Source organism: Stegostoma tigrinum, chromosome 1 (genome assembly GCF_030684315.1).
Source record: "Stegostoma tigrinum isolate sSteTig4 chromosome 1, sSteTig4.hap1, whole genome shotgun sequence".
NCBI lineage: Eukaryota > Metazoa > Chordata > Chondrichthyes > Orectolobiformes > Stegostomatidae > Stegostoma > Stegostoma tigrinum.
In genome coordinates this window covers 83,408,949-83,427,307 of record NC_081354.1, presented here as the reverse complement: position 1 = coordinate 83,427,307, position 18,359 = coordinate 83,408,949, and the positions used below count along the sequence as shown (strand labels likewise).

Genomic DNA, 18,359 nt, shown 5'->3' with positions numbered 1-18,359 from the left:
GTTCACACCATTGATGAGGATATCCTAAACAAACCTAAGATGCTGTTAAATCTTTAACCAGTTAGGAAGTTTTAATTGACTAATATGTACATGTAAATCCACAAATTCCTTTCAAATCACAGTCCTGAGAGAACTAAAGGTTTTATTAGTGTTAAGGAGAGGTGACATTTTAGGTCACACAATGTGTTAGGTGTGACGCATTAAATTGCTCAATTTTAGTAAACATACCAGCAATCTTTATTGTTCTTGTGTCAAAATTACACATTATACATGTGGGATAATTATTGTTTTCGAAGCAGGTTACATTTACTTTATCACATTGTGCATTGTTTCATAGTCCTTCATTCAATATGTTGGACAATCATGTGACTATCTTCATCAAGGATAGAAATTTTTCTAGGTTGATTTTTATGTTCAAAATGAACACTATCTCATTTATCAGAGATAATGGGAACTGCAGATGCTGGAGATTCCAAGATGATGAAATGTGAGGCTGGATGAACACAGCAGGCCAAGCAGCATCTCAGGAGCACAAAAGCTGACGTTTCGGGCCTAGACCCTTCATCAGAGAGGGGGATGGGGGGAGGGAACTGGAATAAATAGGGAGAGAGGGGGAGGCGGGCCGAAGATGGAGAGCAAAGAAGATAGGTGGAGAGGGTGTAGGTGGGGAGGTAGGGAGGGGATAGGTCAGTCCAGGGAAGACGGACAGGTCAAGGAGGTGGGATGAGGTTAGTAGGTAGCTGGGGGTGCGGCTGGGGGTGGGAGGAAGGGATGGGTGAGAGGAAGAACCGGTTAGGGAGGCAGAGACAGGTTGGACTGGTTTTGGGATGCAGTGGGTGGGGGGGAAGAGCTGGGCTGGTTGTGTGGTGCAGTGGGGGGAGGGGGTGAACTGGGCTGGTTTAGGGATGCAGTGGGGGAAGGGGAGATTTTGAAACTGGTGAAGTCCACATTGATACCATATGGCTGCAGGGTTCCCAGGCGGAATATGAGTTGCTGTTCCTGCAACCTTCGGGTGGCATCATTGTGGCAGTGCAGGAGGCCCATGATGGACATGTCATCAAGAGAATGGGAGGGGGAGTGGAAATGGTGTGCGACTGGGAGGTGCAGTTGTTTGTTGCGAACTGAGCGGAGGTGTTCTGCAAAGCGGTCCCCAAGCCTCCGCTTGGTTTCCCCAATGTAGAGAAAGCCGCACCGGGTACAGTGGATGCAGTATACCACATTGGCAGATGTGCAGGTGAACCTCTGCTTAATGTGGAATGTCATCTTGGGGCCTGGGATGGGGGTGAGGGAGGAGGTGTGGGGACAAGTGTAGCATTTCCTGCGGTTGCAGGGGAAGGTGCCGGGTGTGGTGGGGTTGGAGGGCAGTGTGGAGCGAACAAGGGAGTCACGGAGAGAGTGGTCTCTCCGGAAAGCAGACAGGGGTGGGGATGGAAAAATGTCCCCAGCTATGCCTGCCTCTTTGTAGGTTACGTGGAACAGTCCCTCTTCCGCACCTACACAGGCCCCAAACCCCACCTCTTCCTCCGGTACATTGATGACTGTATCGGCGCCGCCTCTTGCTCCCCAGAGGAGCTCGAACAGTTCATCCACTTCACCAACACCTTCCACCCCAACCTTCAGTTCACCTGGGCCATCTCCAACACATCCCTCACCTTCCTGGACCTCTCAGTCTCCATCTCAGGCAACCAGCTTGTAACTGATGTCCATTTCAAGCCCACCGACTCCCACAGCTACCTAGAATACACCTCCTCCCACCCACCCTCCTGCAAAAACTCCATCCCCTATTCCCAATTCCTCCGCCTCCGCCGCATCTGCTCCCACGATAAGACATTCCACTCCCGCACATCCCAGATGTCCAAGTTCTTTAAGGACCGCAACTTCCCCCCCCACGGTGATTGAGAACGCCCTTGACCGCGTCTCCCGCATTTCCCGCGACACATCCCTCACACCCCGCCCCCGCCACAACCGCCCCAAGAGGATCCCCCTCGTTCTCACACACCACCCTACCAACCTCCGGATACAACGCATTATCCTCCGACACTTCCGCCATTTACAATCCGACCCCACCACCCAAGACATTTTTCCATCCCCACCCCTGTCTGCTTTCCGGAGAGACCACTCTCTCCGTGACTCCCTTGTTCGCTCCACACTGCCCTCCAACCCCACCACACCCGGCACCTTCCCCTGCAACCGCAGGAAATGCTACACTTGTCCCCACACCTCCTCCCTCACCCCCATCCCAGGCCCCAAGATGACATTCCACATTAAGCAGAGGTTCACCTGCACATCTGCCAATGTGGTATACTGCATCCACTGTACCCGGTGCGGCTTTCTCTACATTGGGGAAACCAAGCGGAGGCTTGGGGACCGCTTTGCAGAACACCTCCGCTCAGTTCGCAACAAACAACTGCACCTCCCAGTCGCACACCATTTCCACTCCCCCTCCCATTCTCTTGATGACATGTCCATCATGGGCCTCCTGCACTGCCACAATGATGCCACCCGAAGGTTGCAGGAACAGCAACTCATATTCCGCCTGGGAACCCTGCAGCCATATGGTATCAATGTGGACTTCACCAGTTTCAAAATCTCCCCTTCCCCCACTGCATCCCTAAACCAGCCCAGTTCACCCCCTCCCCCCACTGCACCACACAACCAGCCCAGCTCTTCCCCCCCACCCACTGCATCCCAAAACCAGTCCAACCTGTCTCTGCCTCCCTAACCGGTTCTTCCTCTCACCCATCCCTTCCTCCCACCCCCAGCCGCACCCCCAGCTACCTACTAACCTCATCCCACCTCCTTGACCTGTCCGTCTTCCCTGGACTGACCTATCCCCTCCCTACCTCCCCACCTACACCCTCTCCACCTATCTTCTTTGCTCTCCATCTTCGGCCCGCCTCCCCCTCTCTCCCTATTTATTCCAGTTCCCTCCCCCCATCCCCCTCTCTGATGAAGGGTCTAGGCCCGAAACGTCAGCTTTTGTGCTCCTGAGATGCTGCTTGGCCTGCTGTGTTCATCCAGCCTCACATTTCATCATCACTATCTCATTTATGCCCTTTTGAAGTTTCCTTCTCAAAGTTCACAATGCTTTTAAGATGTTTATCATCCACAAATGTTGAAGTTGTACTCTCTTCACAGAGGTCCAAGTCATTAACATGTATTAGAATGAGCAAAGGTTCTAATACTGGCCCCTGTGGAACCATACTACAAACCTTCCTCCTGTCCAAGAAACATCCATCAACCACGACCACGTATCCTGCCACTGGACCAATTTTGTGTCCAGGTTGCTACAGTCCTTTTTATTCCATGAATTTTATTCACAAGTTTGTTGTTCTGACATATACTAAAGTGTTGATCTTCACTGGAACTTTATGTTAAACTAAGATGCACATTGTGAGAGCAAGGCTGATCTCTTGGCTAGACAGTAATTGTAGTGAGAGGTGTATGCAAGAGCAGCCATAGATAGTGGTTGAATGCAGCTCTCCATCTGCTGATGACCCAGAGGCTCATGGATGGCTAGTTTTGAGTTGCCAGATCAGTTTTCAATCAGTTGAACATGGCAGCAGTACGACAAAACACATTGGAGCATATCCTCAACTGTTAAGACAGTACATATCAACAAGAATTGTTAGTCCTACTATCATGGACAGATATGTCCATAATAGGTAGATCAATGAGGGGAAAGTCTAATCATTTAATGGCATCAGCTAAGGTCTAATTAATTTTCATGAGCTGGTGTCATTAGGGAATTACTATGACTAATTGTACAGAACATTTGGGACAGCTGGCTGCATGAAATGCATGGATTTCTCCTTGTTGTCAGTTTCCTCACCACCTGCTAGATAGCCAGTATAGTAGGTTTGTTTTTCAGGGCTCACCCAGCCGAGTCAGGGTGTGGACAAATGTAATCACTGCATTCAGAGTTTACTTTGTGTGCTCGCTACTTCTTGCTCCTTCCAAATTGTGTTCAGATGGTAGTTCACCAGCTGAGTTAGGATGGTTGATATCAGCCCGGAGTTCTTACCTTTCCATGTCTGATCTGATGCTATGAGACTTCAGAAGATCTGTAGTCAACTTGAGGACTCCCAGGTCTTTTCATTCACAGCTGTGTATCAGTGTACCAGTAGGACTGATTACACCTTTGCCGTTTTCGAATCTGAGCTCAATGCTGGATGGCCTACCCAGTTTTATTGTTGTTCAACATTTCTGTGTTAGCTTGATAAAACAAATTTTCAAGGGTGCAGTTAAGAGCATCGTGGGTCTGGAATTACACATAGGCCAGACTGTCTAAGGTTGATGATTTCCTTTCCTGAAAACCATGCACCAGTTGAATTCTGATAATTCATTAGTTTCATGATTATTCCTGAAACAACATAAACTACATAGATATGCACTTTAAGTGTCATGAGCTACATAGCTATATGACAAAATGGAATGGTCAGTACAAATACAACAGAACAACTGGCCTCCTTCTCAGTCATATTTTCTGTTCTTCTAATTACCCTTGTAAAAGTTGAAGATCGATACTGTCCACATCCAGGAATTATTCTCCATCTATTAATTTGAGACTGTCTGACTGTGACTGTCAATGTTCTAAGTTTTGCAATTACAGCTCAGATCAGTTAGAAATTATTGTTATATCTAGTTTAATCTTTATTGTTTTGGCTAAGATCATTTTGAATATTAAAATATTACAAAAATACTCATGTTTAATCATATCGAATGCTTGATCTATGTGTCAGCTTTTCCTGTGAACAGCAAAGACTTGTCAACAATGATCATTAATTATCAAAATCCATAGGTTTTTACAGTTTCAGTATTTGCAAAAGGCACTGGAAACACTGCAGATTTTGTGTTGCTGCAAAATAGGTGCCATTTTAACATAAAATGAACAGTTGCACAATGAATGATGGAAGTTATGGTTTGGAGGAGAAAAAAAGTTACCATTTAAAGCCTCTATAATCAAGTGTCAATCATGATGAGATTCTTCTTCAACAGAGTTTGCAAGATAAAATCGTGCATCCTTTTTGATTTAATTACTGTTTTTCCAGATGCAAAACAAAATCAAGACTTATCAGAGATACAAAAGGGGCATTTATATGGGCAATGAAATTATGAAATCCATGTAATTTAAACATACAAAAGAAAAAGTGGGCACATCTTTAAAAGGACAATTTAAGAATTTTGGCTTTCTTGACTCAGGTAGGCTGTAAATTCCACTAATGTCCTGGTTGGTCTTCCTGCCATTCCCTTCCGCAGGTATGGAACTTCATCTTTGTTTGACATAACACCAGCTATGTCAAGGTGAGCCCAGTGAGAGACTGTAACAAACTCTCGCAGAAATGCTGCAGCTGTACATGCACCACCAGACCTGCAGGAACATATCAGAGCATAGTGAAATTATCAAACAGGCAGAAAATATACTTTTTTGAAATCTTACCATGGATTTTTAATTCAGAAATACCCTTCCTCAGAGATTCACAATAAAACAAAACATTAATTTTTGTTCCATTTTTCTCCGCATTATTTTTGCTCTTTTTTATGATTAAATGGGCATAATAAAGTGAAGCACATACAAGAATATTATATCTCGGCAGGTCTTTTGGATAACTGGTTCATTAGATCATCACTGCAACAATTTTGTTAACATTACCAAGCTCCCTTTGAATATTTCACTTTCGTTAACTGAGAGGATGTTTTGAAACTTTTGTTTCTTTATGAACAGTAAGCAATATGGTCTTCCAAAAGTTTAATGTTAGTTACATAGTGTAATTGTTTTTTGCTGTGGTACAAGAACATTCACAGTTTAATTACATTCAATTCTTGTCGTTACATGCAGTGCATAACATAACAGAGTTCTGGGCACTACATTCAAATCTTCCAACTTGAAGACACTGTTTGCAACATATTGTGGGATCGATTATAATGTGTTTATATTTAAGGTAAGCAACGAGCAGGCCTACTCCAATCATTGAATGGCATCAGTTAAGGTCTAATTAATTATGATCAGGTGTCATTAGGGAATTACCAGCACTAATTGTACTGAGGATTTAGGATAGCTGGCTGCATGAAATGCATGGAAATCCAGTGAAAGCGTTGATTACCATGGATCTCCAACAGTATCTTAAAAAGAGAGTAAGTGGAAGTGGAAGTGAATGAAACAACAGTTTTCAGGAAAGCAAAACTGTTAGCTGTACAAATAATTGTTTAATATCCAATGTCTCTGAGAAAACTGAGTGTCAGACTTATTTCTGGTTTTACCTGACTGAAATTAATTTCCCTAAAATTTCTCAATTTTAAATAATACAATTTTTAGATTGCTATCAAAAATGAATATGTAGGCAAAATAAGGAACTAACAATAGCAGCAACTAACAATAGCAGCACAGGTTCTTACAAAAATGTTGCTGGGGTATTGACAATATCATCTAACCCTGAATTGCAAACCTTGTTCAAGCCTCTTCCTGTATATTGTCTAGATTAACAGCAAGCTGAAAACCTGAAAGGACAGACTTCCAGCGAAGTCCCCATCCTGATTCTCATCTCTTCTTTGCAGAGAAATGGTCATAAGATAAACCAGTGCCACATCATCAGTATGTAGAAATTCCCTAATCAAGACATGCCGAATGAATGGTTTCGGTTGAGGAGTTTCACATTTGATTGTGTACGGATCATGGAGTAGAATTCTTTTTTTAAAGACAGACAGATTTTTGACATCCACGGGTATTAAGGGATATAGAGTAAACTGGGAGGATAGTTAAGATTTAGATTAGCTGTGACACAATAGAACAAGTTAAAACAGTTTAATTACATAACCCTGTTTCTATGATTATTTTTCCACATTCCATGTTAGGTACTTCTAAAGCCACAAAGCACAATATACAAAGTAAGAATGTACTTAAATTATGTACTTAACACCACAGTCACCTGTATTTTCCAATGTTGTTTAGGTCTGCCAGTTGCGATTCTATGACCTGCCTGGTGTAATGTTGAAAAAGTGGCATTCTCCACACTCGATCTCCAGTCACAACACTTGCCTAAAACAAGAACATATCAGCTTCATCAATTATGATCAAAAAGACATAAATAAAGGATATGAACTCCCATGATCAAAATCAAAAATGACTAATTAAACCTAATCCTCAATGAAAAACTTTATATTCATACTGTTAACATTACAGTTTAAAACAGATAAAGATAAATAAAAGCATCCACTCAAATTCAAATGATTGTTTAATTTGTCAAGTTAGTGCCAAAAAAACATAATTGTTCAGAATTTATTGCTCCAAATTATCTTCAAAATAAACGTTTAAACACTGTGCCATGAAGGACTTGAATGCAAGACAGAACTGAATGTAAAAATGGCACTGTCTTGTTGCAATTTAATACAATACTGCATCAATTAACATAATAAATTAAGATATTTGACTATTAAATATGTTATTGTAAATTTGCATTCACAAGGTCATGTCCCTTTATTGTAACTAGAACTGCACCATAGATGCTGGTACATAAATTGACCTTTGAAGCCTGGGAAATCGGTCTGAAAATACAAAACATGAGTATGTGTAAAACTGTTGCACATCTTCACAACACAGTCCATTTTGTCTCCTGCATTCCTTGTGCAGTTATAAATGTAACAGTAAATAAAACGTTCATTTGTGTATGAAAAATTGAGGTGGCTAACTAATGCAAGTATAGCATCCTGTGGCTGAAAAGGAGGGTTTCATATATGCTGAGTTTAAACAGAAGCATGATTTTGAGGCTTTATATGCAGGGTTAATTCAAATAGTGCTATTTACAAGTAATCGTAAAATCAGTCTCATTAATCTGATGGGGAAATAGACCGTTATTCACAAATTCACACTAATGTTACAACATCAATGTGCAGCATAGGCAAAAGAAAAGGCTTGGTCATTTAAGAGAGTCACACAAGAATGTTGATTGGTTGTTTTTTCGTGAAAATTTAAATGGCAAATCAGGATGGAAAACAATATCTTAGCTCTTTCTCTGACCTAGACTTCCTGCAAGCCTGAATTCTCACATGAGTATAGGGTTGCAGAGCTAGTTCTCATATAAATTTTTAAACAAGTTTTATGCAGAAATGACATCTAGCATAAAACACTGCAGAAATGATTCTTACTTGTCTGAGGAGTCCCCACAACCAGTCAGAATTGGTGAACACCCCAGTAGCTGCTGATCCAAGGGCAACATCCATAGCACCTGTGAAATAGCACAAATTAAATCACTGGAATTTGATTTTGTTTCAAAACTATTGTTTCGCAGGAAAGAACTTACATTATATAAGATATGACATTTCTGCTGTCACAACAAGGCAGTGATTAGGTTACTTGAATAAGACCTCAGAACCAATAATCCAGAGTTAATAAATGAAAATTTTACTATGGCAGATTATGTATTTAAATTTAGTCTTCTTTAAAACATCTAGAAATAAAAAATGGTTTCAGTAAACAACAACTACCACCCTACCAACCTCCGGATACAACGCATTATCCTCCGACACTTCTGCCATTTACAATCCGACTCCACCACCCAAGACATTTTTCCATCCCCTCCCCTGTCTGCTTTCCGGAGAGACCACTCTCTCCGTGACTCCCTTGTTCGCTACACACACCCCTCCAACCCCACCACACCCGGCACCTTCCCCTGCAACCGCAGGAAATGCTAAACTTGTCCCCACACCTCCTCCCTCACCCCCATCCCAGGCCCCAAGATGACATTCCATATTAAGCAGATGTTCACCTGCACATCTGCCAATGTAGTATACTGTATTCACTGTACCCGGTGTGGCTTCCTCTACATTGGGGAAACCAAGCGGAGGTTTGGGGACCACTTTGCAGAACACCTCCGCTCGGTTCGCAATAAACAACTGCACCTCCCAGTCGCCAACCATTTCAACTCCCCCTCCCATTCCTCAGACGACATGTCCATCATGGGCCTCCTGCAGTGCCACAATGATGCCACCCGAAGGTTGCAGGAACAGCAACTCATATTCCGCTTGGGAACCCTGCAGCCATGTGGTATCAATGTGGACTTCACAAGTTTCAAAATCTCCCCTTCCCCCACTGCATCCAAAAACCAGTCCAGCCTGTCTCCGTTTCCCTAACCTGTTCTTCCTCTCACCCATCCCTTCCTCCCACCTCAAGCCGCACCTCCATTTCCTACCTACTATCTCATCCCGCCTCCTTGACCTGTCCGTCTTCCCTGGACTGACCTATCCCCTCCCTACCGCACCACCTATACCTCTCCTCTCCACCTATCTTCTTTACTCTCCCTCTTCAGTCCGCCTCCCCCTCTCTCCCTATTTATTCCAGTTCCCTCTCCAATGAAGGGTCTAGGCCCGAAATGTCAGCTTTTGTGCTCCTGAGATGCTGCTTGGCCTGTTGTGTTCATCCAGCTTCACACTTTGTTATCAATGATAAGAAAAATTGTTGTATTAACACAATTGATTCATTAACATCCTTTAAGGAAGGAATATTGAACATTCAAACCTTGTCTGGCCTACATATGCCTCCAGAAATATGCCAGCATGATTGATTCAACTGCCTTCTGAAGTGGCTGTGGAGACAACTGAGTTGTGTCAAACCAATACAAAGGATATCACACGGATTCCATTTTCAAGATGTCTCACTATCACCTTCTCAGGGGAAGTGTTTGGACATAAACAACAATCCTGCCCAGCAACATCATGTCCAAAGAATACTTTACATTAAATGTGGAACTAGTAAAATGCTGCAGGTGTAGCTGAATAATGTTTCAGTACTCTTATTCTTGATGAAATCAGTGAGTATGCCACTGTTTTATTTCTCATGCACTCTCAGAGTTTGTGCAACATCAAAGGCAGTGATACAGTACCTGTTAACGTTGCAGCATTTACAATTGCTTTGGGGTTAAAGCTGTGTGCATAGCATAGAGCATCAGCTAGTATCAATCGACCTTCAGCATCAGTGTTATCCACCTTAAAGACAGAGGAGAATACAAGCAGTGCGCGTTTTAAAATCTTCACAAATAAGATCCATTCCCAAAATCCCTACATGTAAAACAACAGATAGTGTAAAAACATAGGGTTCTGCTCCAAGTCAGTTACATCTGATGATTTCACAAATCAGGGCTCAGATCATCTGATGTAAAGACAGTCACTGCAGTACTATACAAAAGCCTTGTGAGTCAGGACCAGGCAAAAGTCCCAGTACACCTGACCACATGCAAATTACCCTTGTAGTTTAAACTTCTCCTAGGCAATTAGCCGGCATTAGAAACCTCCAAGAAAGTCTCCAACTTTCAAACTCAGAGATTTCAGAAAATTCTAATTCACTGACTTAGAGATTTACCCAGGAAACACCGTAGGGATTGAAACCTGGTCTAACCATTGGGTAACAACGAACTGATCCCTGACACACCGCTAACCCCCCAAGACACAATCCTCAACCTGACTTCCAACACCACCAACTGACCACCCACAAATTTCAACTCAACCCCATCCAAACTGAATCCACGTCATCGTCTGACAACACATCCCCTCTGCCCAAAACACTCCGAGAACCCAGTGCCTCAATCTGAATTTATTAGCTACCTTGAATGGATCAGACCGCTGCCTAATCCACCCTATCCACTCACGCACTAGCCACCTTGCAACCACTCTACCATCCTGTCATGCCATCACCCTAACCATCTGCCAACTCATCCGCCTACCATATTATCCATCTTGTATAACATTGAGGCGATGTATTGGTTTATATCAGATTTGATTAACAGACAGAAAGGAGAGGAAGAATAAACAGGTGATTCTCAGGCTGTTATTAATGCGGTTCTATTAGAATCAATGGCAAGGCCGAGGCGTTCGCAATGTGTATACATAATTGGGATGAAGAGACCAGCTGAGATATCTCCACATTTACCAGTGACACAAAGCTAGGCTAGAATGTAAACTACAGATCATGTTCTCTTTTCCCTATGAGGAGAAACCTTACCAGAATATGTCAGACAGAATAAAATGTGAATAAGTTGTCATGACATAATTGGGAAGTCGGTGTCACGAATCTTTTCCCACTGTGCCACAAACCATCAAAAAATACATAAAATCCAAATAAGAGCACCAAAATGACCAATTTGTCTGAATGACAACTGTTAGGTTTTCTTTAGTGACAGAACAAAAATCTCTATTTATTGAAACACACAACTTTAACAACAACATTGAAAAGAAAGGATCTCTATATTTTGCAACTTAAACTATACATCTTCAAAATCCTACAGATACATCCAATCACCATTAAGACAATCATAAGGCAAACTATTTAAAACATTCATAATGGACGCAAAGCAATATAATGGATAAACAAAATTTCAAAGATCAAAAGACTAGATGACAAAGTGGAAATTTATTTTCATCATTGTCTTTCTGATTCTTGACAACACTGTTCATTGTACTCTAATCAGGTGAACGTAAGCCTTTTCTTCTGCGAATTCTTTTGTTTTAAGCTTCCTTGGGTTTTCTGTCTTTTTCCTCTTGCAGAGACATAGAGGATGCTTTCTGTGGGCAAGGTCTGGACAATTTTTGTTCTCTGCTGCCCTTGGTACTCTCTACCTTGAACATGCAAAGCACTACTGTCATGCAGAACTTCCCCAAAAGATTGCTGATGAAGGTCTGTGTCAAAATCTCTCTTTTACTGCTTTCAAAAAGCCATAGTAAAAGTGATGAAGCCACCTTTAGAATACTGTGTACAATTCTGGTCGCTCTTCTACAGGAGTGATGTTGTTAAACCTAAGAGGGTGCAGAAAAGATTTACAGTATAGGGATATTTCAGCCATCCTCACCATGATGCTGGAAGAGCTGGGAATTTCCCGTAAGGATGACAACAGATAATATACAGATTTAATCTGCAAGGCAAGTTAATCAAAACATATGTAGTATCTTACAGGTATTATGTAACTTTCTAATATTTTTGTCTGTTTCTTTTGAACATTTATTAACTGCACATTTAATATAAATGTTAATATAATGTTTTTGTTTCTGTTAAGCATTTCCTAACATTGTTAATTAATAACTCAAGTATAAATTAATTAAGAACCACAGGTCACAATTTTAAAGTGTGCAAAAGAAGCAAATGTGAGGTGAGAAAAAAACGTTTTGATACAGTGAGTAGTTAGCGCCTGGAATTCAGCATCAAGGACTTTGGAGAAAAGATTTACAAGAATATTGCCAGCACTCGAGGGTTTGAGTTATAGGGAGAGGATGAATAGGCTGGGGCTTTTTTCCCCTGGATCGTCGGAGGCTGAAGGGTGAGCTTATAAAATCACAAGGGGCATAGATAGGGTGAATAGCCAAGGTCTTTTCCTCAAGGTAGGGGAGTCCAAAACTTGAGGTCATAGGTGTAAGGTCAGAAGGGACTTTGTGAGAGACTGTAAATTAGTGACAGTGTTTATGCAGCACAGGAGTATATACAACTTTGAAATACTTGAAAATGTTATTTGGAAGGTTCTGTAGCAAAAAGCTTGAGGTACAGTCAGAGCTCTGGGTGTCCTAGTGCATGAAATACAAAATGAGTATGCAGGCACAGAAAACAGTACAAAAAGCTAACAAAACCTTATTGTATAGTGTGAGGTGAATTGAATAAGAATGTAGACAGGGTATGCTTCATTTGTACAGGGCAATTGCTTAAAGCCATATATTGACTACAGAGTATAGTACGTTTCTTTATTTAAGGAAGGATGTAAACATTAGAAAAGGTTCAGAAAAGGTTCCCTGGACTAATACCCGACTGGTGAGGTTGTCTTATAAGATAAGATTGGAAAAACTAGGCTTGTATCCACTGGATTTCGAGAATAAGAGGTGACTTGATGAAAACATGTAAGGTCCAGAGGGGCCTGGACAGGGTGGATGTAGAAAAGATGTTTCCAGTTGTGAGAGAATCAAGAACTGGGGGTCACTGTTTAAAACTAAGCAGTCACATTCAAGACAGAAATAAAAGTTTTTTTTTCTCACAGAGAGTCATGGGTTTTTGGTAAACTCTTCCTCAAAAGGCAGTAGAAACAGTCTTTGAATATTTTTTAAGGCAAAAATAAATAGTTTCTTGATGGGGGTGAAAGATTATTGGGGAAAGGCAGAAATGTGGAATAATCAGATCAGCCATGAGTTTATTGAATGGCAGAGCTGTCTCAAGGAACTGAGTGGCCTACTCCTGTTCCTAATGTTCATAGGTATATAAGCCCGGAGGTATACTCATATAAATTGCATCTTTCTCCCAAACACACATTAACAATAGGACAATTTACCTTGCTGAACTATACACATGAAGCAAAACAAAGGACTGGAGCAACGTTTAAGCTATTTTTCCAAGGAGACACCATTTTAACTCAAAATCACCTTCTCAGGGCAGTTAGGGATGGTCAACAAATGCTGGTCAAACAAGCAAAGCCCACATCTGAATTTCCCTTATGTGAAAAAGTGCTTTTTGATTTTCTCCTGAATGACCCAACTTTGAAGTAATTGTGTTTTCATTAATTTCTGAAACTCTCTAGATTTGAATTGTGTCTTGGAAAAGTGAAAAATGGTACCCAATTATTCAAGAAGTGAATAAGATTTAAAACTACAAATTTAATATAACTTACTGAGATAAATTTAGAATCTTTCACCAAACACAGCACTCAGCCAGTACGAACAGATCACAGAGCATCAGCAGGGATATTTGATAGGTAAGTCCTGCCTGATATTTGAGGTCACTAACACCATGTGTATTGGGCTGTGAATGAATATTATCCACATGGATGTCCAAAAAAATCTGATATGTTTTTAATCTGAAGATTGAACTAAAGAGGGGAAGTGATGGTATAATGGTATCATCCCTGGACTGTTAATGCAGTGTGCCAGGTAATGTTTTGGGGACCCGGTTTCGAATCCCACCATGGCAGCTGGTCGAATTTGAATTCAATAATTTTCTAGAATTAAGAGTCTAATGATAAATACAACTGTCAGAAAAACCAATCTGGTTTGCTGATGTCTTTCTTGGAAGGAAACTGCTATCCTTGCTTGGTCTGGCGTACATGTGACTCCAGACCCACAGCAATGTGGTTGATTTTCAATTGTCCTCTGGGCAATTATAAATGGGCAATAACTGCTGCCGAGCCAATGATGCCCTCATTGCATGAAGGAATTAAAAAAGACCAAAGTTGAAAGTGCACAGAATTATGGCTCACAACATGGGTGGTGCATTTCAACAATAAAAAAAATCAATTTACCTGTATCGTTTTCCCGTTCTTTGCCTTGACTACATCACCAGGTTTATTTGCTCTGCCATTCAGCATATTCTCACACAAAGGAGCCAGACCTAGAAGTTATATGAGTATTAACAAAATTAATAACGAAGCTTTTCCACCAAAACCAAGTATGGTTCTCCATATTCTGGGATCCACTAATAGAAGTAGTAAGAATTACATGTAAATTCAGCATGCGGTGTGTGGACAACTGAAACTCCTTTTGGGAGGACGGCAAGGCACTTTAAGTCTCCCTTGTTCCACTGCTAGCCCATTTAATAAATGATGTATAGGTGACAATTACATCTAAGCTGAGATAATACAGCGAATATTTTATTAACCAGCACCTATAGGACCAGGGGTGTGCTAATTGATAAAATATTCCAGATAATCAAGAGGTACGCATAACCTCAGTAAAACTTGACCAAATGAAGCTTTGAGACATCAACATCCCCCCAAAATCTATGTAAAAACATCAACACAAATCAATAATATTGGACAGCTAACTGAAAAACCCATGATAGTAAAATTAATGTAAAAACAAATAGTAAATAACAGAAATGTAATGCAGAGGGTATACACATCGCTGTTATACTTTATGTACAAGATAAATACTCAGACATCATAGTAGATAGCGGTATTTGAGTTATGTAATTTTTGCCAATTGAAAAGTGCCAATTAAAACAATGTTTGCTGAATATTAATACAGGTAAACATTTGGAAAAAATAACATTGATTTGTTGAGATAAACTATTTTTAAAAACCAAAGGAGTTCCAAAACTGCCTTCCACAGATGTGAATTTTAACTTTTTGAAATTTAACAAAGTATGAGCTGGAAAATCTTCACACAAGAAAAATACAATTATTCCATGGTTTTAAAATGTGATTCTATACAGTTCTTTCTAAAATGGTACATAAATTATGTAGTCACTAGATAATTCTTCCATTTTTTTAAATGCAGGAACTGGTAATCAGTACCCAAAGGGTTCAGAGTTCTGGGATTCATAAATTGTGCAAATAAGGCAAAGTAAAAATGCTAGATTGTAATTTTAGTCACATCTCAAAGTTGTCAGCCTTACAGGAGAATTATATTCTGCTGTTTTACCTATAATGTTAATGGGAAGTTGTAAAGATGCTGCAGTGATGATTGCAGAACAGATTGTTGCTGCTCCACCCATGTCAGCTCTCATTGCTTCCATACCTGAAGCAGGTTTGATTGAAATTCCACCACTGCCAAAAAAGATGGAAATACAGTCAGCTAAAACATAATACCATATGCATAGATACAAAATGCAAATCTGTTTTATAACCAACTTTAACTTCAACCATCATATAAAGGAATGAATTTTCTAAGAACCTAAGTGATTTACTGTAGCTCACTATCATGGGTTTTTCAGTTAGCTGTCCAATATTATGAAATACCTCAACAAAAATCTGGAAAAGCTCAACCAACATTTGAATTCAAATGTTAATTTACATCAAGGTTCTACCAACAATGCCCAAACCTAGGTCCAGGTAGACTGAAGGGAAGGCAAGATGGGATGATGGTTTACTTTGGATGGAAATCCCACGAAAGCTTTTATTACTGAGGTAAGTAATGCCTTTACATTTTGACACAGAGAAGTAGAAAACTGACTTTTGATCTACAGGACGAACAGGGCTTTTGCCAAGCGAGTTTGCACTGTCAGAATGCACTCTCCTAAAACACTAGAGTTCAATAGTGGAAAGATGGAACATTTAGAAACAAAAATAATGTAACTTTTACTATAAAATAACTTTTACTGGACTGGCCAGCATTAAGTGGATGCTATCACACACTGCTGAGTTTCAGCCAGCTCTGGTATCACAAATCAGTTCATTCCCTAAATGGCCAGCATGATCAACTGCTGAACCTCAGGCAAGGTGCTGTTTATTAATGGCTATTGGAACAGGTGAACCTATGGTGGGAAATAGGAGTCATTTAAGGAGGGGAATGACCAGAAGGTTGACTAGTATAAGGGTGGGGGAAGGCACAGCAGAAGTGGAGCCCTCATGACAAACAGGATTGGAGCCTGTGAAGGTGCCTGGTCCTGACTGGAGCGAGTAAGGAGAGGGAATAATGCCATTGCTCATGCACTGGAGAGAACTGTAGCCTTCCTGGATAGGGATGGGGAATAATCAAGAGTCTAAAACTAGAAGAGATATTGTCTCACAGGTGCACGATGGATTGAGGGTGTGGAGGGAGTTGGGGTAGAGGTCAGAACCTGGTGGGTGTAGGGATTATAGGGGCCTGGTGAGAGACAGAGGTCAGGAATTGTTGGGGAAGGCCACTGGAGAAACTTCAGGCTATGGAATTTCCTCAGGCAGGTATCTGGAAGCACTGAAATGCCTGAATCTATCACCTTGTCTTGACAAAGCTGCTACGGTTCCCGACTCTAGGCTGGTTTGGTCAGTGGAAGCAAAGCCCAAAAACAGAAATACCCATCCTCATTACCATAGTTCAAGTTTCAAACTGTTTCTTTGAAACAAGTTAGTTATGCAACTAACTTCCAGTTTCAGTCAAAGCTGAAAATCAACAGGTTGGAGATAGATTTAGGTCAAAAATATTTTCTCAAATATGAACCACACCCCACCCCTCTCTCCAACAAACCTGTTTGTTTGCTTCTGTTGAAGTTCAACTGTATTATTTAATCACTATGTTTACGATTAAAAAAGCAGGACACAACTTCTTGAACTTTTAAATTTATGGAGAAAATACGAGACAAAATCAGAGCCTACCTGTCAAATGTTATACCTTTTCCCACAAAGACTAGCGGTGATTCACTGGCAACTGTAGAACCATTATAGTGAATCTCTAAGAAAACTGGTTCTTCATCTGAACCTTTAGCTACACTAAGGAACGCTCCCATCTGTTGATCCTCAATCCAGGATTTGGATCTGTGTCAGACATAAATGGAAAATAAATAATATTGGCAACTGCCCTCAGTAAAATTGTGTCATAAGAAATTGCTATTGTTTTAAATGCTGGAAAGAATATCTGTGATTGTCCATCCCTAGTCTCCCCAAATGGTTTGCTGCATCATTTCACCAAGGAGTCAAAATTAATCACACTGGTGTGAAACTGGAGTCAAGTATAGACCAGACCCACTATGAACAGAAGGTATCCATTTCTGAAGGCGATTAATTAACCAGTTACTATTTTGCAGCATCCAAAATTTTAACAAAAAACCTTTTCCAAATACTATTTTTTAAAATAAGTTATTTCAAATTCTTAAACTGCTATTTTCTGGATTACTAGTTGAGTAGCATAACAAATACAACCGTGGGTACTAATAACTTTAATCTAGCTTCCAATAATGTACTCAGCGACAAAATGTTTCAGTAATTCCAGCCTGTTTTTGAGACACTTCTGGAAGCCAGCTAAATGTGTCATCTGTGTATTAGAAAAACAGATTTTCCAACAATCCCTCGTAACTAATGACATGAACAGAATCAGCTCATGTGCACACAAAATTCTTAAGCAAATACCTGAAACAGTTGGATAACGAATGCCTTGTTAATTAATCTTGTTAATAATATTGCTTAAAGCTCTAAGGTACATATAATTCTTTCATTTCAAATCTTCTGAAAGAACATGCAACTTTATAACTAGTTCAAGCAGGGTCTAGGCCCGAAAGGTCAGCTTTTGTGCTCCTGAGATGCTGCTTGGCCTGCTGTGTTCATCCAGCCTCACATTTTATTATCAAGATGCAGCCCTTTCCTTTAGAACATGCAACCTATCTCACCAAATTTTGCAGGTTTAGTTCTGAAAATTATCATTATTTTTCTGTGATAGTTTTATTCACAAGTGTTCTGGCACCTTGTCAAAGTAGTGATAATGAATTCTGATGCAAAGCATTACCAACGACTTCAAAATGGATTGGGGTATTTGGCTTCAACTTTCTGGTCTGTATTACTCAGCTATTCATTACTTCAACTCATTGGGTAGGAGGGTGGGAAGGGAAGACAGACTAGGAATTGAAGTTTCTCCTTGCAATTTTTATAAGCAGTAATTACATACAAAAAAATCTATAATTACTGTTATTGTCCACTTATATAAGAAATGAACAA

At 40.6% G+C, this 18,359-nt stretch overlaps 1 protein-coding gene across 1 annotated transcript in view; it reads right to left on the bottom strand.

Moving 5' to 3' along the window:
• Window positions 1-4,629: 4,629 nt before the first annotated feature.
• lap3 (leucine aminopeptidase 3) overlaps window positions 4,630-18,359 on the bottom strand; it is a 37,562-nt gene continuing 23,832 nt past the window's right edge. The window contains exons 7-13 of the mRNA XM_048544886.1: window positions 17,028-17,186; window positions 15,376-15,500; window positions 14,256-14,344; window positions 9,876-9,978; window positions 8,143-8,222; window positions 6,927-7,036; window positions 4,630-5,371 (exon numbers count right to left, since the gene is read on the bottom strand). Of these exons, the coding sequence (XP_048400843.1) occupies window positions 5,176-5,371; window positions 6,927-7,036; window positions 8,143-8,222; window positions 9,876-9,978; window positions 14,256-14,344; window positions 15,376-15,500; window positions 17,028-17,186 (862 nt within the window). The 3' untranslated portion in view covers window positions 4,630-5,175. The remainder of the gene's footprint in view (window positions 5,372-6,926; window positions 7,037-8,142; window positions 8,223-9,875; window positions 9,979-14,255; window positions 14,345-15,375; window positions 15,501-17,027; window positions 17,187-18,359) is intronic.